Source organism: Akebia trifoliata, chromosome 5 (genome assembly GCF_017979445.1).
Source record: "Akebia trifoliata isolate Shusen 1 chromosome 5, ASM1797944v1, whole genome shotgun sequence".
NCBI lineage: Eukaryota > Viridiplantae > Streptophyta > Magnoliopsida > Ranunculales > Lardizabalaceae > Akebia > Akebia trifoliata.
In genome coordinates this window covers 20,282,137-20,306,172 of record NC_141379.1, presented here as the reverse complement: position 1 = coordinate 20,306,172, position 24,036 = coordinate 20,282,137, and the positions used below count along the sequence as shown (strand labels likewise).

At 34.5% G+C, this 24,036-nt stretch overlaps 1 protein-coding gene across 1 annotated transcript in view; it reads left to right on the top strand.

The window, feature by feature from the left end:
* The first annotated feature begins 14,022 nt into the window (after nt 1-14,022).
* Nucleotides 14,023-24,036, top strand: part of LOC147401619 (uncharacterized) — a 38,406-nt gene continuing 28,392 nt past the window's right edge. Inside the window, exons 1-6 of the mRNA XM_086442946.1 lie at nt 14,023-14,344; nt 15,617-15,696; nt 18,755-18,805; nt 21,065-21,586; nt 22,349-22,603; nt 23,835-23,900. Coding sequence (XP_086299072.1) covers nt 14,147-14,344; nt 15,617-15,696; nt 18,755-18,805; nt 21,065-21,586; nt 22,349-22,603; nt 23,835-23,900 — 1,172 coding nt within the window. The 5' untranslated portion in view covers nt 14,023-14,146. The remainder of the gene's footprint in view (nt 14,345-15,616; nt 15,697-18,754; nt 18,806-21,064; nt 21,587-22,348; nt 22,604-23,834; nt 23,901-24,036) is intronic.

Below are 24,036 nucleotides of genomic sequence, written 5' to 3'. Positions count from 1 at the left end.
GTATTTGACATTGACTCGTTCAACTATTTCCAAACTTCAAAAGAAATCTCATATTCTTTTGTGAATGAGAACTTTCTTCACTTGAGTGAAAAACATGGTAGATCCACTTGTAAGTCTTAGCATCTTTGTTGATGTTTTTAGCTATATCATCTTTGACCGATAATCTTTTACTTTGAAATCACTCTTGACTTGATCTATGTTTTTGTGTAATTCATCCATATATCCTTATGAGATCATGCAAGAAATATTGTTGAATTTCTCAAGTAAGTTTACTATTCTCTCATGTTCTCTTGAGGATAATGTATCACCAATTTGCACTTCTTGAGTGTACTCTTTAATTCCAATATTTATTAAGTTCAGTTAGTGAGCTTTAAGTCATTTCTCATTTTAGATTTTATGTTCACATCATTATTGCACACAAGATAATCAAAAGCTTCTTTATTTATTGGAATTGAAAAGAACATAGACTGACAAACCTTACTAAAATCCAAAAATAAAGATGACTAAGTGAATTCAAAGACTGACGCAACTAAAGCTAAAAAAAACTAAAATGACATCATTATGAATGGAGGGACACAATTCTAGAGTCTATGCCACTTCAGTTATCTTCGATAGATGACTTGAATTTGCCTGTTTTTACTATCTCTTCATATTCTTGTCATATGCGGGACAACCCATTGCTTCAATAATTTCTCTATTCTTCAGTCATGTCACTGCCTTAGGGTAGTTGAGTTAATTCTGGCATGGAGCGAATGCACTGTTTAGACCGATTGGGTGAATGAAGGAAACTGGGTCAACTGATTTGGATTTGATTATTGATATTAGGTTCAGAGTAGGAGGGGGTTGATTTTGAAAGATAGGCAAAGGGTTAGTCTTAACATTGGGAGTAGTAGAAGTGAGTATGGTGACTTTTCCTTGCTCAATAAGGTCTTGGATAGCATGTCGGAGAGTAATACACCTGTCAAGAATATGACCAGGCATCTGATGGAATTCACAGAATTGCCCATTATCCATGTTTGGGGGAAGAGGATTAGGTAAAGGCTCAGGTTGTAAAGGTGCCAGCAATCCCCTTTTCATCAATTTTTGATAAGCAATACTAAGAGACATTCCAAGATTGGCAAACTGTCTCCTAGGCTTAGCTTGTGAAGGTTGAGTAGCTTGTAGAGATAGTGCGAAGGAGGTGTTGGCTACTTGTAAGGAATTGACATTAGGTTTGAAATGTTTGGGTTTTGACTCAGACGAGTTACCAAAAAGTCCCGAAGAGTAAGCATCTTCAACTTGATTTCCAGCCTCAAGGAGGGATTGAAAAGTAGGCAAGTATTGAGGCATCAAGTACTTGGCATAATTTGGAGTGAGATTCCTGAGGATAATCTTGACTTGTTCCTTCTCTTGAGGTCGGTCCCACAGTTGAGCGGCTTTAGCTCTCCATCGAGCAATGAACTCAGTGAAAGTTTCTCCGGGTTTCTGTTTAGTAGTTTCTAGGTCTCTTCTTGTAAGTTCAATATCTGTGTTGAATGAGTACCGACCAATAAACTCCTTCATCAATTCATGCCATGTTCTTACCCGAGATGAGTCCAATGACATTAACCAGCGTAGTGCAGGACCTATCAGGGTTCTTTGAAAAAGTTGAGCCATCTGTTCTTCACTTAAACCCTGAGATTGCATTATGCCGACATATACTTTTAAGTGAGTCCTAGGGCATCCAATACCGTCAAACTTCTCCATATCAGGCATTGTGAACTTTTCTAGTAGACGGACCGTGGGAAACAAGGTCATTGACCCTAATCCAAGAGTAAGATTATCAGGGTCTTTGATGTTCTTCAAAGTAGTTTCAACTTGAGTTATTCGATGAGCTAGGACAGGGTCGACGTGTAACTGATCATCTTCTTGGTTTTCAACGAGGTCAAACACATCCTGAGGTTCTATAGCTTTATCTTTTCCCTTTTCAATTTTCAGGGATTCAATCAATTTTCAGGGATTCAATTTGTGTTTCGACAGAGGCAATAATCTGGGCTTGAAAAGATTCTAAAATCGGACGGAGCGCAGCTTCATCCATGGTACTCGTTTCTTCTTGTGGCAATGACTCACTACTTGGCAATGGTACTCTAGAAAGACGACTCTTTTCACGGATCCAAAATGGTACAGATGGAGGTTTAGAACGTTTAGGACCAATTATCACCTGATTGGAAGTAAACCAAGGTTAGCCATTGACTCTAAAGGTTTGACTCTTAACCACATGATTAAAGTTTTGACATAAAATAGTACAAGTCTGACGAAAAATCGAATCCAAATGCACCATAAGTCTATAGTGACCAAGAAAGTGAGAAATGTTAGATGCGGGTCTACCCCTGATTGGGATTGAACCTTTGATCAGATAAATTAATTTGATCTTAAGATCGAATCTTTCTAGATAAAGTGGTCTGGATCTTTAAAAGTGAAACCAATTAGTCCAACTGATTTGGTATCGATCAGTTTGATCCATTTGTCCATTGGGTCAACTGGTTTAAGTGGTTCAAATTAATCGGTACATTTCACCGATTGGGTCGGACCGATGTTGTGGGTTTTGTTTGATTATTCTGGATCAGTTTGCCCACCTACCTATTGGTTGGATTGAATAAAGCAACCCGGGAACACCCATAGTCAGTTCGGGTCGTGACCTATAGGAAGGCTTTTAGACTCTAGGTTTACTACGTGCAATGCATTTTTATCTAGCCACTCTTGCCCAAGCACACCTATATACCTCTCGATACATGGTGACTTGGTTTGATATACCGTATAGGTGATAATCTAAAACCTCAATTCACTTCTCTGAAGCCAAAAACAGCCAGTTTGATCTCCAGTTGAGAGGTGGCGCACAATGCTGAGCAAGGGCCCACTTAAATACCTCTCGTCTAGAATAGACGTAGTCATCCCCCTCGTACAGTAGGGTACAGCGGGGCAAGATCTTGCTTAGACACCGGTTTTATATACCTATGGGTACGAGTCAAGAGTTGTAGTTTTCATAAATGGTTTGGCATCCCACGAGGGGACCGACCACGTACTAGTACTACGTTGGCAATCGGGACATGTGACTGTGTGGCTCACAATAGGTAAAAGGCTTAGGTCGCTCCAGCCTGGGTGCATCAATATATCTTTCAGAATCACCTGATCAGACGGTATTGATGCCCCCAGTTTGATATACCCTAAGGTACGTGACTGGAGTTGTGGGTTTCATGAATGACGTCGCATCTCCGAAGAGACCGGGCCACGCACTAGTGCCACGTTGGCTAAATGGGACGTGTAAGTGAGTAAAACAGCAAACGTGCATGTGGTGTGTGCAAAACAGGGTGGGGTGTGCCCGGGACCTTTTTCAAACAAATGGGCCCATGGATCCAATCAAACCAATCATACATTTAATCAAAATCAAAATCATTCAAATCATATGAATATTCAATTAAGATCACATTATTCCCATCACATAAGCACATTAACATTACGATCAACATCAATCATGTATTTCAAGCAAGATCATGGTAAATTAATCAATAAATATGGCATATGATAATGATCAAACAAACATTGCAATAGGCATAATTTTTATAATTTTTAAGGTCCAATCAATGATCACTTTTGGGTGATCCAAAATAAATCGAGATTCCAATAGGTGTTACATTGATGATAGAATGACAATGGTTGAGATGAGCTCACTCTCAAGAACATTAATTGTGCCAACATTAGATAAATTCAGATTTTCTGTGAATTAGGAAAATACAATCTGAACTTGCATCGATGATATCTAAGGCTCCTGATAACGAAATCGAGTGAACTCAAGTTCTAAATTAATCTACTCGATGAGATCTACATTTTATTAATAGGTGTCCAGACTTAGTTCTCACCAGAATGTTCTGTAAAAACGTTTTAACGTTGCTGTCCCAACTTTCATTCAGAAATTATTCCAGATTTACAGATTGAACTTGCATCGATGATATCTAAGGCTTCCGATAACGAAATTGAGTGAACTCAAGTTCTAAATTAATCTATTCGATGAGATCTATGTTTTATTAAAGGTTTCCAGACTTAATTCTCACTAGAATGTTCTGTAAAAAAGTTTTAACATTGCTGTCCCAACTTTCATTCAGAAATAATTCCAGATTTACAGATTAAACTTGCATCGATGATATCTAAGGCTTCCGATAACGAAATTGAGTGAACTCAGATTCTAAATTAATCTACTCGACGAGATCTATATTTTATTAATAGGCTCCCAAACTTAATTCTCACTAGAATATTCTCTAAAAAAGTTTTAACATTGCTGTCCCAACTTTCATTCAGAAATAATTCCAGATTTACATATTGAACTTGCATCGATGATATCTTAGGCTTCCGATAACGAAATTGAGTGAATTCAGATTCTAAATTAATCTACTCGACAAGATCTATGTTTTATTAATAGGCTCTCAGACTTAATTCTCACTAGAATATTTTCTAAAAACGTTTTAATATTTCTGTCCAACCTTCATCATTCCATCATTATCATAGGTCAATTTGAATCTTTCACTATTTAGGGGTCATCAAAAAGTGATCCTTAATTGGAAAAAAAAATGTAATACCCAAAATCATCTACAATCAAGATAAAAAAATAAATAAACAGAAAAAATAAATAAAATAAATCCAACTAAATAATAATAAAAAAAACTAGGTCATCTTGGCAATGCTCCCATACTTGGGGTTTTTCAAGTTTGATCCTCAATAGTCCCCAGTGGAGTCGCCACTGAAAGCGCCCTCGATCCGCGGATCCGCTTTTGACCCTTGAGGTTTGGGAGTCGCCACCTAGTTATTGTGGTCTAGGAACCAAAATGACTCTAAAATGGATAAAAACTAATCTACTATAGAAATCTGAATCCGGGGATCATGTTACTGGGTTGGAAGGTGTTAGGCACCAACCCCGCCCGGCCAATGCCGGTCTCTACTTATCCCAAATAAATCTACATCGCTAATGACAAACCTAGATTAAAAAATAATATAAAAAAACTTACCTTTGATCTGCAAAAGTGCTATTCCCTCAGATCTGGTGAAAATGACTCCTTGTATCGTATTCCTTACTTCGTTCTATCTCCGGATCTGATTTCTGATCTCCGAGGTAAGGTATCTCCTTCTTGGATCTGGGTGCTTCAAATTTATTGTGGATTTTTGGGATATTTTTGAGAGGTTTTTGGGTGTTTTTTAGGCTAAAATCGGAGTAGGGGTGTTAGGGAAGGAGTTGGGGCTCCAAAATTAGGGTTTTGGGGAGGTTATTGAGGTTTCTTCACCTATTTTTTCTAAGGTTTTTTCTTTGATACGAAAATAGGGTGTGGAGGGTCCTATTTATAAAAAATTTAGAAGCATTAGGGTTTGATTAGGTTTCTTTTTAGGGTTTCAATTAGGGTTTAGACTTTGGTCTCATGAGATGGACTTAGTCATTAGGGTTTTGACTTAGGGTTTTGACTTTAGTCTTATGAGATTGACTTGATTAGATTAGGGTTTTGATTTAGGATTTGACTTTAGTCTTATGAGATTGACTTGATTAGTTGAGATTAAGGTTTTGATTTAGGGTTTTGACTTTAGTCTTATGAGATTGACTTTAATACTTGACTTTTAGTCTTACTTAATTAACTTTAATTTTGAATTTAGTCTTATTTGATTGACTTTAATATCTTGACTTTAGTCTTGCTTGATTGACTTTAAATTTTTGGAGAACCCCTCTCTATTATATCTTTAATTCTTTGGACCCCCAGATGGAAAGGTCCTTAAAGAAATATCTTACGAACCCTCAACAATTTTGCCTGAAAGTCTGATTGATCGATTTTTTTGTTCATATTTTAAAATTAATTTTATTAATGTTTCACTTTAATTATTTAATGTTTTATTTATTAATTTCGAATTTTTTAATTATGAAAATTATGAAATTACTGTTTTGCCCCTGGAGAGGACTTTTCACGTTTTAAGTCGGTTTTTAATGTTTTAGGATGTTTTAGAATCGATTTTTCGTAAGAAATTCAATGGAAATATTAGTTTGTGTCATTTATGAAATTTTTTGTATGAAATGGTTGTGAATTTTATGAGGGGCATTTTCGTAATTTTGTCGAATTCTGTGAAAATTGGATAAACGATTTATTTGGTTTCGATTTATTATTTTATGTGTTTGAATGGATTTTCCTAAGCGTAATGTAGGCTCTAGGGTTGTTTTGATGTTAGGGGTATTTTGGTAATTTGATAGTTTTTTAGTGATTTTTATCGTGAAGCTTCTTTTTGTCTGAAAAATGATGATTTCTATGTTTCTGGAGTCGTATTTTCCTAGCGTAGCGTGGTTTCTAAGGTTTTGTTAGTTTGAGATACCTCATCCGGATTTCTGAAACACATCTGGTAACAAAATAAAACAACGGAATACACATCCATCATTGGGAATCATTGCGATCGGGTTGACGAGTTGATTAATCAGGCGGATACAAAAATGGGGTGTCTACAGTTAATTTCTCTATTTACAGATCATTCATCATGGTTCCCCCTCTAACAGGATATGATCCTGGAGAATCCCATAACTACCAGGATCCTAAATAGAATTGGGATATTTAGGATCATGCCCATGATTCCAGGGAGATTACCTCCGAGATCTCTAAACTTGACACACGTAAGTCAGGACTGTGAACTTCTCAGACTAGACCTACCCTACCAGGCAGATCAGGCCTATGCTAATACTATCTTGCCCTACCTGCTAGGTTGGATACCTTCTACCTTGGTTTATCCTGCTGCTAAGTAGTGCTGGGAATGCTGACTTGCACATGGTACCACTTAACCGGCGTGGACACATGTACGGTTTGGATAATCATGCAATTACTACCCTCTATAATGACATTTCTTGATGTAAGTGCCAAGATCAAAGCATTGGAGTTAATTTCCAAATTAACGAAGAAAGTCATGCATGTGTTTTTATGGGCATGACAAAATGAACTTTAAGAAAAATGAATAATGAAACGCTTAAACTGAGACAGATAATGATTGAACATTGCTAAGTGTGGTCTCATTCATAAGATTCTTTTGCTTGAATAAGGAATATTTTTATGAATTGTTTGACATTTTAATTGGAAGGATTTACTATTTTACTTGAATAAAGAACATTGTTTCATTTATTTTTAGTCAATTTGACATTTAATGGGTTGTTTTATTTAATTGGCAAGGTTTACTATTTTTTTTTTAAAAGACTTCCTTGAGTACGAGTTATGTGATTAGACCTACAGGTCAGTTGGTTGACATATTATAATGCAACATTGAAGTCATCAAATCTAGACAAATTTACATTATTTATCAAATTTTTTTCTAACAACCAATTCCAAATTGACTGTTAAAATGCCAAAGTTGGAGTTGTGTACAATTCCTTAATTGAATTCCCACGGACAACCAAACGTTGAAGTTTATTTTAGGAATGGCAACAAATTCTACCAATTCCAACTCCAACTCCAACTCCCACCAACTGCCTCTTCCAAACACACCCTTACACAAAAAATTTCATGTTTTCATATACATTATGTATTCTAATTTAAAATGTCTCTTTCATATAAAGTTAATTATAGTATAAAAGATGGATTTTAGCTTTTGAAAAAAAAAATTATATATTTGTGTGAACGATTTGTTATTTTGCCATTAATACTTTTATAGATAATGTGTTGCTGCATTCATTTTCCTCTTGTCTACAATATATTGTCTTTTTTAGTGTACTATGATGCCAAAAATTTCAAGGCTCAACACCAATAATTGGAATTGGTATCTCATCGAAAATTTCTATATTTTCAAGAAATATGAAAAATATCGATAAATCCTTAATGATAATACCTTGAAATCCTTATTTTTTTTTTTTAAATGTTAGTTTAGGTCATACTTCTCATCCTTAAACCCCTCTTTACATTCATTTTCTTCCATTCAATTTTGTATCTCCTTTGTTAATTAAATAAATGATTAGAGTATTGGATGATAACAAATTCATTAAATTGAAATGAGAGGGATACAATCCATATATATATATATATATATATATATATATATATATATATATATATATATATATTAAATGAATGCAAACACCACATATGGATGCAGTCCAATGTTGGATCTTATTTCATTTTTAATCTGTGTCAAATGTACACTTTTGGTACGGGCTTTACAATGTCGGATTTGAGTCCTTAACATGACTTTAAAGCATGTGGGATATCCACTCTTAACACAATGCATAAAAATTAGGCACAATTTGTGTCAGATGTGCATTCTTGACATATGCTTTACAATGTCAAGTGTGAATAATTGACATAATATTCGCCATTACAATCTCTAATCTCTAAAAGAAATTACTTACTACTATGAATGATTTCTATAAGAATTTGATGGATATCTTCACTATGAATGAAACTTTGTAATCTCTGCACCCAAATGAAGAACCTGTGAGTAAAAACATCAAGATTCTTACAACTTTTTAAAATCTATTTGATAAAATGTGTAGATATCTTTGGAGAGAAATAATGGAGGTATAATGCTAGATTACTCTCCTAGTAGCGAAAGAAAAAGACATATTTTTCTCTCATAGTAATAGTGGGCGGGTCTCATGAGATCTATGCCGGCCGTCGGAATCAAACGAAGGTCGAAGGACCATTCGATTAATTAAGGGGCATAGATCTAGGCCTATTTGTTCGGTCAATCACCAAAGGCGGGGGGAACCACTATGGATGAGACCCCCCGGCCTCGATTCTTTTGCATAGTCCAGGAGCTGATCGTAAGAGAGTAGTAGGGCATAGCAGTGCCCTCACTTGACGCCAATCCCAAACCTAGCATAAGACGAATGGGCGGGGCAGTAATTCAAATATCGGACCAAACTCTTCTTTGTTTGAGTTGCTCCCACACAGGTAAACCTTGATGAGGGTTTCGAAAATCATTAAGAACACGACAAATTTGATACTAATTGAAATCGTCAGATTCAATGGAGTTGGAGTCGTAAGAATCATTAGAACTATTTCAAATCAGAAGATAACTACAGTTCAGAGTTATAATTTTAAAAGTAAGAAAGGTGCCCTTAAAAATAGAGTGTCCTAATTTTTTCTTCTTCTAATTTTTAGAAGTGCCCCCCAAAATTGGAGGGCCCTTACCATGTTTGTTTCCTTTGCTATTATATTCAATAGACGGTGTAAGATATACTATTCATATATTTTGCATTTGTTATCATACATAATTTCTATTCAAGTATTTTAGTGGATCCCACCCATGAATAACATAGCCAACAAAACCCGAAAAATGGAATTCTAGCAAAAAATTAAGATTCCTCTCTCACGTGAGCATTACCTCTTCAACTCTAGAGAAACACTTTCCTTACCAAATTAGTAAGATTTTAAATCTTATTAAGGGTCGTTGGGCCCATATGGTTTACAACATTAGCAATCCAACGCCACATCCTTCCAAATTTCATGGAAAGACTAAAATTCCAAAAAAATAAATATATGTTTTGAGTATCATCGAAGAACTTGAAAAATTGATGACTATCGATCTCCCAAATTTAAAAATAAAATTCAATGGTGAAATATATATCTATTTTGCATTTTTTTTTAAAGTTCTTAAATTTTCTTCCTTTACGTCTGAATGGCATCATATCAAGTTTTTGGATGCCACGACGTGAGCTCAAGACTCTTAGGAATTAAAATCTTTACTAAGTTAGTCATCTTAGTTTAACTCTTTACTCTACTAAGTAAAAAGATTATGCTCACCCAACTGTTTTCGTGGAACTCATGATCTCAACGTACTTTATCTATTTATCTATATCAAAGAATACTATCAAGAATCCAATATATAAAAATTCTTCAACAACATATATCTCCTTGTAGACACCCCATTTTTGCATTTGCCTAATTCGACAATTTGTCACTCAGTTACCGTGAATTCCTAATGATGAGCGTAAAGAACTTAAAGGCTTGTGAGTAATGTTTATGACTTTTCCCATTTCCAATCCTTCCACTCCCTTCTACTCGTTGCAACTCGACATAGAAATTTACGCACGCTTAGGATCGCTACACGTTACACCTGATTTAGCAAGCACATATGATTTAGGTTCGCTACACAGTTCGATAACTTAGAAACCTCGCTACACTAAGAAAACATGACTTCGAAACTTAGAAATAATCACGTTGGGACTAAAAGATACCTCACATAAAAATATACAAAATTCGACAAAATGACAAAAATATCCCTCATGAATTTCGGGCCTAAAAAAATCTCGAAAGTACCTCCATTGCAATCAGAATGTGATTTCGAATCTAACGAGACTCAAATCGATGAAAACAGAGAAATTTAGGAAAAATCTTAAAAATGATCGAAATACCCTTCAACATCCAAATTCGACTTAGAAACCCCGATCCCTACAAAAACATAATAAAAAATCAAATCAAAATCTAGTTAAAAATCCAATCTAAAAAATCAAACTCAAATTAAAAAAAATTAAACAATTAAAATTTAAAATCTAATAAAAATCAAAGTAAAAAACCAAACAATTAAAATAAAAAAATCAAACAATTAAAATAAAAAATCAAACAATCAAAATTAAAATCGAACAATTAAAATCAAGCAATCGAATTTAATCAAAAAACAAATTAAAAATTATTTAACTGATCAAATTAAAATCAAAACACAATCAACAAATTAAATCCGATCAAATTTTTTTTTTAAAATCAATCAACCAAAATAAAAATTTTAATTAATCAACCATTAAAATTAAACTCAAATTCTAACGAAACCTAATCAACAAATTTAAAATTCAAAATCGAACCCATTCCAAAATCAAATTAAAACTCAACTAATGGAAGCAAAATTAAATTGACCAATCACAGATCATTGGCGGGGAACTATCGTACTATGAGTAGCGTAGGATCCCCCACTTTCATTCTACTAAAAGGAAACCAAAGAAAAAGAATACGTGTAAAAGAGAAGGAAAAAATAAATAAAATATTCAAAAAGGAAAATTTAAAATAGAAAGTTGGTTTCCATTAAAGAGAAGGATATCTTCTTCTTGCTCTCTCTTGGCTCAAACACGTCTATCTCCCTACACTAATCTCTCTTTTTGTTATCTTCATCTCCCTGCACTTACTTCTCTCTTTGTTGCCTCCCTCTTCTCACATTCCTCTCTCTAACGACCTCCTTTCTCTTTGCTCCCCTCACGTTTTGCAAAACAACCAACCCCTTGCTACTCCAACGTGAGAATGGGCTTCTTCTCTTAAAAAATGTGGCTCTTCTCCACTTTTCAGCTAAGCTCGACTTCATTTCCCTCATCTCTCTCCTATCTCCATTACAACATCTCAATAAAACAAAGAGAGAAAGAGAAGAAAAAAGAAGAGAGAAGGATGCCTTGCTGCCCAGCCTCCTGTTCGACTCGTTGCTACAATACCCAACGCCCCAACCCTCCTCTGTCTCTACTCCTTGTTGCCCAACACCTAACAGCTTCTCTCTATTTTTCTCTACAAGAAGAACGTCACTATCCTCCTCACCTGCAATAGCCCTCTTCATCTTCTCCACTTCACTGCAACACCTTCTTCTTCCTCCCCATTAAACCTACAACGTCCTCTTGCTGCCCAACATTCAGTACAACCATCTTCCTTTACCCCAACTCTCCATTTCACTGCAACACTTTCTTCTTCCTCCTCATTAAATCTGCAATGCCTAGACTTGCTGCCCAGCCTCTCCATTTCACTGCAATGCCTCTTCCAGCCTTTGTCTCTAATCAATGTCCTAGTAGCCGTCTCTCTTAGTCATTGTCTTCTTGGCACATAAGACCGTCGCTTCTCGGCTCAGACTTTTCGTGTTATTGCCACAACATTAGTATAGTGCATATCAAGTTGTCCATCTCACTGTCCTTGTTCTTGTCAGTATTCATAGGTTTTTGAGTCCTACCGAAGGAATCAACCCACTATTCCCGATTCAATAGGTAAGTTTACTTTTATTTTATATTTATTCTTGCATATTGCATAAGATCTGATAGTTTTTATTTTATTTTATGTGTTTTTATATTTTTTATAGCGGTAGGACTAGGAGGGTTTTTTTTATTTTATTTTATATAGGTTCTTACATTTTTTTTTTATATTGATAGGGTTAGGATAATTTTTGGGTATAATTTTATTTATGTTTTATTCATTTTTTATGTTATTATTTTTTTTGCATATCGATAGGGTTAGGAGAATATACATATATTTTAAGTTTTTTTTTTTTATGTTTTATTCATTCTTGTATATTAATAGGATTAAGGATTTCTTTATATTTAGTTTTGTATATTGATAGGGTTAGGAGAATATTTTTAAACATCTTGTTTTTTTTATTATTTTGTTTTGTTTTTTATTTTAGTTTATTTTATTTTTGCATGATAATAGTATTAGGAGATTTATTTTAAATATTACGATCATTGCGTTCGGATTGAATTTACATGATTTATGACGATATTCAAGCTCTTCGTGTTCTTTTAAGATTATTCCATGGGGTTAACACATTCCCTAAGTTGATGGACATGTATGTCATTAAATGATAATTGTTTTAGAAAAGTTGACAATTATGTATGCATGCCTGTTCGGGTCGATTAAGGAACTATATGAATTTATTTGACTTGAAAATTTTGTATGCATTGGTATTGGTTGATCTCCAATTTGGCAAGTACGATGATGCAGAGTTTTTCATTGTTATTGTGTTAATTTCTAATTTGATGATTCGTCATAAATTTATAGTTTTCTAATTCATAAACTCCTATTCATGATATTGTTTTGGAAAATCGATATTTAGAATGTTCTAATCTGAGAATTGCATGATTTTCTATTTTGGAAAAACACATATTTATAAGTTTCTATTTTAGAAATTTCACGTTCTGACAGTTTCTTAATTTGGAAGATTTTGTTCTTTTCCATTCAAAAGTTCATGTTCATAGATTTGAAAATTTTATATTTTGGAGAATTCAGTTTGTAAATTTATAATTTGAGGGTTTATCACATATTTTTTGAATTCTAATTTAAGAAACTTCGAATTCCTAATTTAGAAACTTCATAAGTCCCAATTTAACAATTTTCTATTCGTAATCTTCCTATTTAGAAGATTCTTATGAGTTCTTATTTTGGACATTGGGAAAATATTTCATTTGAAAATTTTAATTGATTTTTGAATCATGATGCTAAATTAAAGTTTTTTCAGTCCTTCCATTTTGAGTGAAATAAAAGAAATCATGTAATAATTGGAGAATCTTAGCCATATGATTCATTTGGCAAACTCGATATAAATTGATGATGATGATCGAACCATAGTCTTGATCATAGTCTTCCCTGTTGACCATAGGATAATTTTGGATTGTAGTAGAGACTGATCGTTTTGATCGGACGGGTTCGGTGCCTAACACCTTCCGAAACCTGTAACCTGACTCCTTACCCATCTCTTTGATCCGTGGACCGACCCGTATCCAATTGGAGTTAATTTTGGTTCCTAAACCTAAATTAGGTGGCAACTCCCATTTTTCAAAAATCCTCATTTACCAATCGGACCCCAATCCACTATTTAGTGGAGAAGGGTCGAGGCGATTTCACTTCTGCTCATCAAAAATCAGACATGAGCAAATTAAGATATAGATCAATCAAAAATCATATTTTTTAAGATATTTATTATCTTTTAAATTATTAAAAAATATTTATTATGACAATGAAATTTGATATTGAAAAATTATTATAATTAGATACTTATTATTTTTAATTCGTATTTAAGATTTTGCTTTAAGATTGCATTTTGTAATTCATATCGAAAAAGATGTAGGCTGACCCTCTGTCGAGATAAATGTCAAACAAATAGTATGAAGGTTAATCTGACTAAGGGTTTCCTTCAGAAGATGAAGGAAAATCCAATTTAGAACATGTAAAACAATATTTATTGCCGCCAAGCAGACCCTAACAATAAAATTTCCCTTCTAAATATCCGATACTTATAATCTGATTCTATTAATCTGGAATCATTTAACAATCCAAAACAAACGCCCCCTCTGTTTCTGAAAACAAACAGTTTCTCCAATTGTGAAATGTGGAAAGAATAAGAGAGAACTTCTCAGATTTATAATTCGGGTTTCAGAATTCAGAGAGAGAGAGAGATGTCGAGGAACTTCAGTCCTTCTCGAAGCCCTGGAAGTGCGAGATGGCAGTTCGGTGGGGCTTCACAAAGGCTGAGATCTTCGTCTTTCAAGAAACCACCTGAACCGCTTCGAAAGGCCGTGACCGATTGTCTCTCATCTTCTTCTCAACATGGAAACACTTCCACAATTGCTTCTGAGGCTGGAAGGACTCTCCGGGTCTGTAAATTTCATCCTTTTTTTTTTTTTTTTTTGTATTTTTTGGTCCCTGGGGTTCCTCTAATCATGTTATTTGAGCTCATTTGTTTCTTATGATGATTTGATTTTAGTTTAGTGGGCTGATTTGTTTTGCATTAATTGGCAGACTTGATTTTGGATTCTGTGATAAAATTTGGGATTCTCTTTTCATCTATTTTCCGTTTTTTGGGTTCTATTTTGAAAACCAGTCCTAATATATGGCTTTTGTTTATTTTAATTTTTGGGATTTAGTTGTAAAAAACAAATCAATTTTTTATTTTTATTTTTGGACTTAAAAAAAAAATGTGTTTTTTAGTCTTAGATAGGGCATTGCAAGTAGTTTTCCTAATTAGCTTCTTAACTTTCGTGTTTTGATGTATAAAGTATGTTTTTCAATTATAAAATATTTGTACTTCTGCATTTACAAGGGGTGCCATCTGATTGATGACTCGTGTTGGCTATTTGGAGCTTGATTTATAAAGAAGCCTGCAATAAATCCTTTGTTACGTTGGGCTGCTTTTCCAATTTTGGTCTGGAAAAATGGGTTAGAAACATGAACATCAATGACAACTCCAGAATCTCTTTGACGATCTCGTATGGTTTATGGAAAGTGATGCAATATGCATTTTCAGTGTCTGTGATTGGTCAAAAACAACTCATTTCCTTAGTTTATCTAAAGCATGTAGTTACTCTTTTGGGGAATTTAAGTAGCCAGGCAACACTGAGGTGAACTTCTCTGACATCATTAGGTCCGCTCCTACCCAATGTTGCCAAATGCAGTCGCATATGCTATTTTAAAACTAAATCTCGCTTATGTTACCATCGCATATTCAAAAATATGCTACCTAACATATGATTTCCTTGGGTATTAGCTTGAAAGTGTGCACCACCACCCATTTTTCCTTGTTACCCATCAAGTGCGAAACCACTTGGACTTGATGGAATTTTTTGGCAAACCACTTTAACACCCACCATGGTTTCCCCTTTTTTATGTTTGCATAAGCATGGTTTGAAATATCGCAATGAATCAGTCGATACGCATCGGTATCGGTCAAGACCGATACAAAGCATTGATCCCGAAACATTGAATGTTTTGGGAATGGTGTCGATTATTTCATCAACCAAAACATTCAATTGATACAATATTTTAAACCATGTGCCATAATCTCCTGTTACACTTGAACTTGTATAATTATGAATGCTAACCTAGTTTTTCTCTAGGTGGATAAAACTCACTATATACTTTACTGGCAGGACTATTTGGCAGCCCCTTCAACAACTGACCTTGCTTACTGCTTGATTATAGAACACACACTTTCAGAGGCTGAACGAAGGTATTTGAATAGTTTTTTTTGGAGATCATGTATGCTTGGTGAATCTCAGTTTGCTCTGACCTTTCTTACTTCATGCAAACTATTCTCATCTCCCTTGCATTAGAATTTCTTGCTTTCATGCTTCTTGTTTCTTTCCTGATCATTTGTTGGTAATAAATTTCATATGTGAAAGTTGAGGAATGGGGAGGACCACAAAACATAAAGTGCATGTATGATCTCATTTAGATATGTAAATTGGATCCTTTATCTGTTACTTATCTCCGAGATCTAACAAGCACAAACGTTGCTAAACTATAATCAGAAACCGTATAAATCAATTTTGTATAAGCTAATCACTTGAGTTAATTAATTTAAAGTTCCAATCCCAGCGTTGGGTTGAGAAGCTAAATTAGTAACTCAGATATTTTATAATTTTTTAACCCAAAAGCCATTTAGTCCCAGATAATTTAAAATTTAGTATTCTCCTACTTACCATATATTCTCCCAGATTAAACCATTTAATGTACTTTTTTATAGTAGTTTTCACTAAATCTTTTGGCTAATATGATGATGCTGATCACCATCATGATCAAAGCTCTATCCCAAAGATATCTTCTAGATTGCAAGTCCTTTTCCCCTAAATGTTGGTATTAATAAGGTCTCTTCTTATGAAAGAATAACGAAATACAAAAAAGGAAAAGTGAACTGTGGAGGAAAAAAAATAAAATGAAGAAAGTTGGATGGGAAAAATACTAAAATGGTGACAGGATAAAGGAAAGAAGGAAATGGTTTTGATCAAATATTTTAAATAACGAAAATAATAGGTATAACAAATTTATAGTTTGATTATTCATTGTTTAAACAATTATAAGAGCCATTCAAATGTTTTCTTTCAATCTTTTGCTACTTTTGGTTGATTTATGCCTAGATAAAAGTCTTTATATTTTAGAAAAATAATGAAATAGTGTTAAAAACTAACAAAATGGTTATTTTATTTATTTACTGTGGGACATTGTATCCATACCATAGACCATTCATAAAGGTTATCAGTTTGAGTTGTTGGATCATTTTTTGATTCATTGCTCTTTGTTTGATGGTGTGTTCCAAACCTATTGAGTTTTCCCTAGTCAGTTTTGTCTCTCTTTCAAAGCTGGTTTTAAAATGTCTTCATTCAAAGAAAGAGAATCGTATTTATCTTATTACCTTTTGCGGTTTGCTGGTGTGGAACTGAACGGAAATAAACAAGATTTTTTCAAGGGAAGGAGCAAGCACATTAGGAGATGGTCATGGATTTCTTAGGTCTGTTGCAAGTTGTTGGTTGAGTTTAAAGGTGTTTTTTTTGAGGAGTTTGTTTTCAAGTGAGATGTCATGTGTTTGGTGTATACATTGTTGATTTCTTTTCTGGTAATCTAGCAGGTCTTCTTGACCTCCAGCTATTGTTCAAATAAAATTTTTACTTATTGAAAAAATCAATAACTAGTTCCATTGTGGACCTTTAAACTTCCATGTCCTAAAGAAAAAAATATTTGCTTTATCTTCTATAAAAGTTATTTCCTTCAAACAGATTAGACTTTGCCTAGTAATGAATGTACACAGCAGTATTCTTGTATCAATCCTTGGTGGTTTTCATGTCCAAGTTGCAGTACCTATATACTTATTTTTTGATAGGTAAATGCAAATTATATTAATAGTGGCTGAGATGACCAACAAGAAAACCAAATCCCCAACATTACATAGGAGCAATTCTACACGCTTAATCCCATCGATCCATGAAATATAAGAGAAATACATCCATGAAGGCATTAGTTCATTTAGAGTTGTAATTGATGTAGGATGGTTATGCCTGCTAAAATGATGAGTTTGAGACCCAGATTAAATTAATTAAACAATTCAAACTTAAATCTCAGTTCAATCAACCACATATGATAAAAGAACTCCAACAGGCAATTGACATCCTAATCCTAAAAGCAATCACAATCCCACAATGAAAATCCCTTAAAGTATTAAAATGAAGGGATGCCAATGGAAGATTGAACTTCCACTAGCTTAGGGCTGCAATCCAATATTCTATGGGACTCTTTATTTTAGGTTCTAAAAGGGCTAGAACTAGGGTAGGTTATAGTAAAGTTTTGGATTGGGTTTAAAGGGATTTTTAGGTCTCAAAAGAGGGTTTGATTAGCACTATAGGTGCTGTATTTTATGGGCAGCAGATATAGTTTGAGATTTAAGAAAGGTATGATGGGTTTTTGAGTAGGAATTGATGGTTCGGTGGTGTTGTATTTTAAATGGCAACATGGTATGATGTTAAGATAAACAAAATAAATAGAGAAAAGAGAAGAAGGAGATGAGATAGTGAGATGAGATAGGTGATCTCTTGCATTGGAATCACATTGAAGATTGTTGATCGAGTTCTTAGCATCATGCCAAGGCAATCATGGCTTCACACCATGAACTCCATTCACAAGAGCTTTAGAATCTGTAATTCACTTATTAAGGGAAAACTACAGCACCAAATATCCATTTATGAAGTTTTCTAAATCCTAAATTTAATCTCAACCATCCAAATAACATAAATAGATCTTATGGTTGTAAATACAATTTAAAAGAACTTAAATATAACAAAACTAAAATACCATCTCTTTCCCAATCCTGTAACTTTATTTTACTTGAATTTTCAGCCTATGAAAACTCACTGAATAGGCATGATAAAGTTATCAAATTGCACCTAAAATGACCATGGACTAAGAAAATATAAAAATAAGTCTAAATACTAATTCTAATCACTAAAATAGACCCTCTTAAATATAAAACTAAACAAAAATAAAATCTAACTAATGGCCTAATGAAAAAGAAAGGCCCATGATCCCAGTTGTCCTCATCAATGCTTTTTCTTATTAAGCTATTATTGTTTCATGTTTTATTATGGTACAAAAATTTTGTCGCTGCTTATATGAACATGCATTGCCATGTTTTCCCTATCAATACTTGCCATACGTACAGCAACACTTTGATTTCCTCTCTCTCTCTCTCTTTGTCCATCCCTTTTTGTTTTTCTAATTCTAACACCTACTTTCATCAGCCCGGCAGTAGTTGCAAAGTGTGTGGCCCTTTTGAAGCGATATCTTTTACGGTACGTTCTTTCTGCGGCAATTTGTTTCATTTTTATCAATTACATATGTTTGTTGTCTTCTGTGTGTGTGTATTGTCATGTTTGTCGTTTCCTTTTTCCGTAATAGTTAGGAGTCTACCTCCTTTGTTTTATTTTCTTAATAAATTTATACCCATAAAAAAATAAGATAAGTTCCAGAAATCAATGCATAATACTGTCCCATGTGTGGTCATACCTATTGTGTTACCCTTATCAATTCTTGAAAACTAGACAAGCACTAATGGCTGGTTCTGATTGTATGTACAAGCTATTGGATGTTCAGAAAATGCTTTGGGAAATGGTTTGCACAAGCAGTCCTTTGATCATGCATTTAATTTTACTAGTGAAAATTTGGCCACTAATACATCCAGGACGTGACCACTTGACTGCAAGGTCAGGTTGATGGGCATGACACTAGTTGGACAATGCACATTTACGTTTGCAACCAGTTTGGGGTATAATTTAAGAATAATATATCATTCATTACTAGAACCAAAATGAAACAAAATTCTAATAAATATTGATGGCGACATCAAAGATCACAGGTTGTTATTTGGTAGGATTGTAGTCCATTACAGATTTTAGAGATATAAGAATCTTCTTTTTATTGTTTTAGGTTATTTTAGGAATTTGATTTTAGTCTGGGTACTATTGACAGCTTATTTATACCTTATTTTGAGGGTTCCAAATTTATCGTATTAGGTTGATTTTGTGCCATTTGGAATGTTATTCGGTTACCTATTCAACAAGCTCAAGATTTTGTGATTCCTGTGAGTTTTGAGAAAGTTATAGTTAAAATACTGATAGGAGCTTTATATAGTATTGACTTCTCATGATCAAAAGTGTTAATGTTCAAGTCATATTAAGATTAACCCCAAGGGGTTGGCCTAGTGGCAAGTTGAGCTTTGATAAGCTCCTTAGGAAGGGTTGGTCAAGTGTTCGAAACCCCATGAAGCCATGAATTCCTTGGGGCCACCCTCCAGGGTCCAGTTGACCCTCGACTCAACCAGTTGCATGTAGGACTTTCCGAGGGGGCTGTGCGTGCGATTGTGGGATTAGTCTCACCCGAAGGGTGAGGATACACCATGATAAGCAAAAAAAAAGAAAGAAAGAAAACAGAAAAAAAGAAGTCATATCAAGATTAGGGTTTAAAGTCGAAAACAATGAGAGTCTATATATATTGCTATTGTAATTGATTTCACATGGAATAAAGAATATTTTTATTGAAGTTTATGTTTATCTTGTCTAAATGTCGGTGCATTCAACTTGGTGGTGCCATGAAAATCATTGAGTGATTCCAAGGTAAATCTATCATTTTTTCTCTTTAATCTTCTTCTTTAGTCCATCTTTTTCTACATTTTTTTGTTGAATCATGAATGATCAACCCATCCAAATCCTTCTTGGTCCACAAGAAACTACCCAAACCTACTACCGTAACCCTATTGTAGCCCAAGTCCTTAATCCAATCCCAAACCAGTTCACCTACTCCGTATTTCATCTTCTTCCCTCCACTCTTGCATCAAATATATCACAGATGGCCTTGCTATGCCTGGATGCGGTTGAAACTTGATGTTGTGTGAAACAAATAATATGGTACTAAAACAAACTGAATGAAGTGATTCTAGAATATTCTTTAAATTAAAACATCAAATTGATGGAGGCATGTATACAATGTGCTCTTTATTGGACAGGATCAAGTGACGCAAGACATTGATTATCTTTTCAGAATAGTTAGGCATTATAGAAGCACCAAATGTACTCGTATTTCATGATAGTGCTGGCTGTATGACCTATATAAATGTGGAAAAGAGAGAGGGATACTCACTCGAAGATGAAAGAAACCATCTTCACTGAAGTGCATACATGTGGAAAATGTATGAGGGTTAGGACCCACCGTGTTTTGGATCCCATCTTTGATATCATTTCAGCATGATTCTAACCATTTCTTTGGATGATCAGAGAACAAAATGGTTGGTTCAGAAATAAGTCTACAGATCAGATGATAAGTTCTGATGGGTTCAAACTTTAAATTATCTTCTGTGGGCTCACACCCCTGTTGTTGTGTGCCACACATGTAGTAGAGTCAAGAAACTTTGTCCTGTCCTGACATGGAATTCCATGAAGAAAGAGCTGTTATTGATATTAATATTAAATCATGGTTTGGATTCTTCTCAGTGTGTCTACCCGTGCCCTTTATTTCTTGATTTTTCATCCGCCTCTTTTCTTTTTTCTCGTCTGCAGATATGTTCCCAGTGAGCAGACGTTACTGCAGATAGATTTATTTTGTGCAAATTCAATTTCTGAGAGTGGTTCGAGCACAAGTGGAAGAGTATCATTAGGCCAACAGTCTGGAGCATCAATTGCATCTTCAAATACTCTTCCTTCCTCTTTCCTACCAGCTTCTAGTGTTGCATCTGGAGCACTTGTGAAGTCATTAAATTATGTTCGTTCCTTAGTCGCTCGACATATCCCGAAACGGTCATTCCAACCAGCAGCTTTTCCTGGGGCCTCCACTTCTTCCTCAAGACAGTCACTCCCAACATTGTCGTCTTTATTGAGTAGATCTTTCAACTCCCAATTACGCCCTGGGGCTGTCATTAGCAGGGAATCTCCTGAAAGGATTGAGGCTTCTGGTCTGTCTATCTCAGACTCATCAATTGTTGAGAGAGTTGAAGGGATAGAAGGCACCGATTACATTTCCATTGATGCCCTTAACTGGCGGTGGCTGGGGCAACAACAGTCTCCATTACTTAGCACTGAAAGGTAATCACTACAACACTTCTATCTGATTTTGTTTGTTTATGTCTCCTGAAGTTCGAAATTTAATTGGATTGGTGATGGTTTTCATTAGGGGTGCAACTTGGTCCGGTTCAAACTGAGAACCGAAACAAACTGATAGCTTTGGGCTGTTTTGGTTAAGAAAATAGGGAACCGATCAATTTGGTTCGGTTCTCAGTTCAATGCTTGTAAGAACCCAACCAAACAGAGAACCAAAATACCTCATGTAATAAATAAAGAGAGTTGCTATTGCCACACCAACCTTAACTAATGCCACACCAACTGTGTGCAATTGTTTAATGATTTATATAGGAATTGGTGTGACAATAGTAGCTCTCTAAATATATATATATATAAATTTATTGTGAACTATTTTAGGAGGTAACACTTAGATTAATGACTTATTTTTTGTGGATAATTTAATGACTTTTTTTTTGGATAGGTTAATAATTTATTATAGGAAAATTTTATGTTTGTTATATATTTGTTTTTTTTCCGATTAAAAATATGTTACTTCCAAGAAAGTTTATTGAAAATTGGCAACCAATAGAGCCAAACTAAACCAAACTGACCTTTGTTTGGTTTGGGTTTGTTCTAGTGGTTCTGGTTCTTATTTACTGGAACCGACCTATGTTGGTTTGGTTCTAATTTTTCCCAAAACCGAACCAAACTGAACCAAGTTGCACCCCTAGTTTTCATAGTCCTTCTATTGCTTAAAGGCCTAACTTGATCTATTCCATAATCCAGTGATAGTGCTATGAGGCCTCATGATATCAGTACCCATAGTTTCTTGGAAGTAGGAGCTGCTGCCCTTCTTGTAGGAGATATGGAGGTTAAGATGAGAGGCCAATCTTGGAAATATTCTGACACTTCAGATATACCTCATCTTGATCAACTGTTGCAGCCTTCGACTGTCACAACTGCTGATTTTGCCTCTGCTCACTCACACTTGAGAGTGATAACTGCATCTAAGCGCACAAAATCTGGCCCTCATCAAATTTGGTATGGTACTTTTGTGTCGCATGTCTACCTTTGATTGAACTTTCCTTGTGTTTCTCAACAGAAAACTGTAGCACTTATTTCTTTTAAAAATATATCAATTTATGTAGGCTAGAGGTTGATCATATAGCATTATTGGCATAAATAACATCTCATCATATCAAGGAGTATTTGTTGTTTACTATACTTGATTATATGTCACTTGGCTGCACTCCTATTCAGACAAATCTTATTTTGTCAAATGTCTTGTTCTTTTAAGTTTTAAGCTAATCATTTCAATTTACATTAGCTCATCTGAACACTTGGTTTCTATATTGTTTTATTGGATGAAATGAAAACATTTCAAAACATCATTTTCAGAGGCATTGGCTTATGCTTTGAGGCTCTCCTCAGGCCGATGCTCACGTAAAATGCTTTGATCTTTCAAGCAAATTCCTTTGTTTTTTTCCTTCAGTCTTATGCTTTATTCAAAGAGGCAAGGAAAAAGTTAACTCCTTTCTGACGCTTTTTGACCAAGGCACACGCCAAATGGGGATATGATATATATTTTTTCCCGTGTTTAGTGTCATTACATAATAGTCCTTGTAATTATAAATTTTCCCATGTTATAACATTTCATTTGCATAATGTTTTTAACTATATTATATATTAACTGATGCCTATAGAAAAAAACTATATATTAACCGATAAAAAAAAATAAAATAAAATGTTACAGCTATTTTTTGGCTCTTTCTTTTTTGCATTAACTTTTTGTTTCTTTCCTACTTATATTTTCTCTCTGTACTGAACCTACATTTTATTCTTTAGGTGGTGTTCTGTTTTTGTAGTTAAGAGTGGTGTTATTTTTATTTGAGGGATTAAATCTTAGAAAGTTGGTAGTATGAAACTATAGGGGTATTTTACAATTATAATTTGATTAGTCCAGAATTTGGCTATTAAAAATCAAAATACACCTATGCCTCAAGACTTTGGCTAGTGAAAGTGTGAAATGCCTTACTTTTATGCCAGAGTGTGAAAGCACTGCTTCAAACTATAAGTCTTAATATATGGAATCAACTGTGGATGGGTTGACTCTTGCCTTCGTTGTGATCTATGTGTTTGAGATTATGTATCAATGTCTAACATTGACCTATGTTTCTGTCTGTAAGTTACATGACCTTGAAGCAGTTTGATACACCAAAAGTTTGATTGCAAGAAAGCTGCTTTATTTTTAATATAATACGGGTCTTTTCAGGGAGGATTCACCAGTTAGTACATTTCGTCCGCGGGCTCGGCAACTTTTTCAGTATCGCCCCTACAGGTACTGCATGGGAACTACCTTGCTAATCATGATTCCAAAGCTTTTCTTCATCTGTGGACTTGAGAGTACTAAAATATTGGGTCCCATAGTGTATATACACAATAGAAATTGATGTTTCATATTTCTTCTTTTGCTA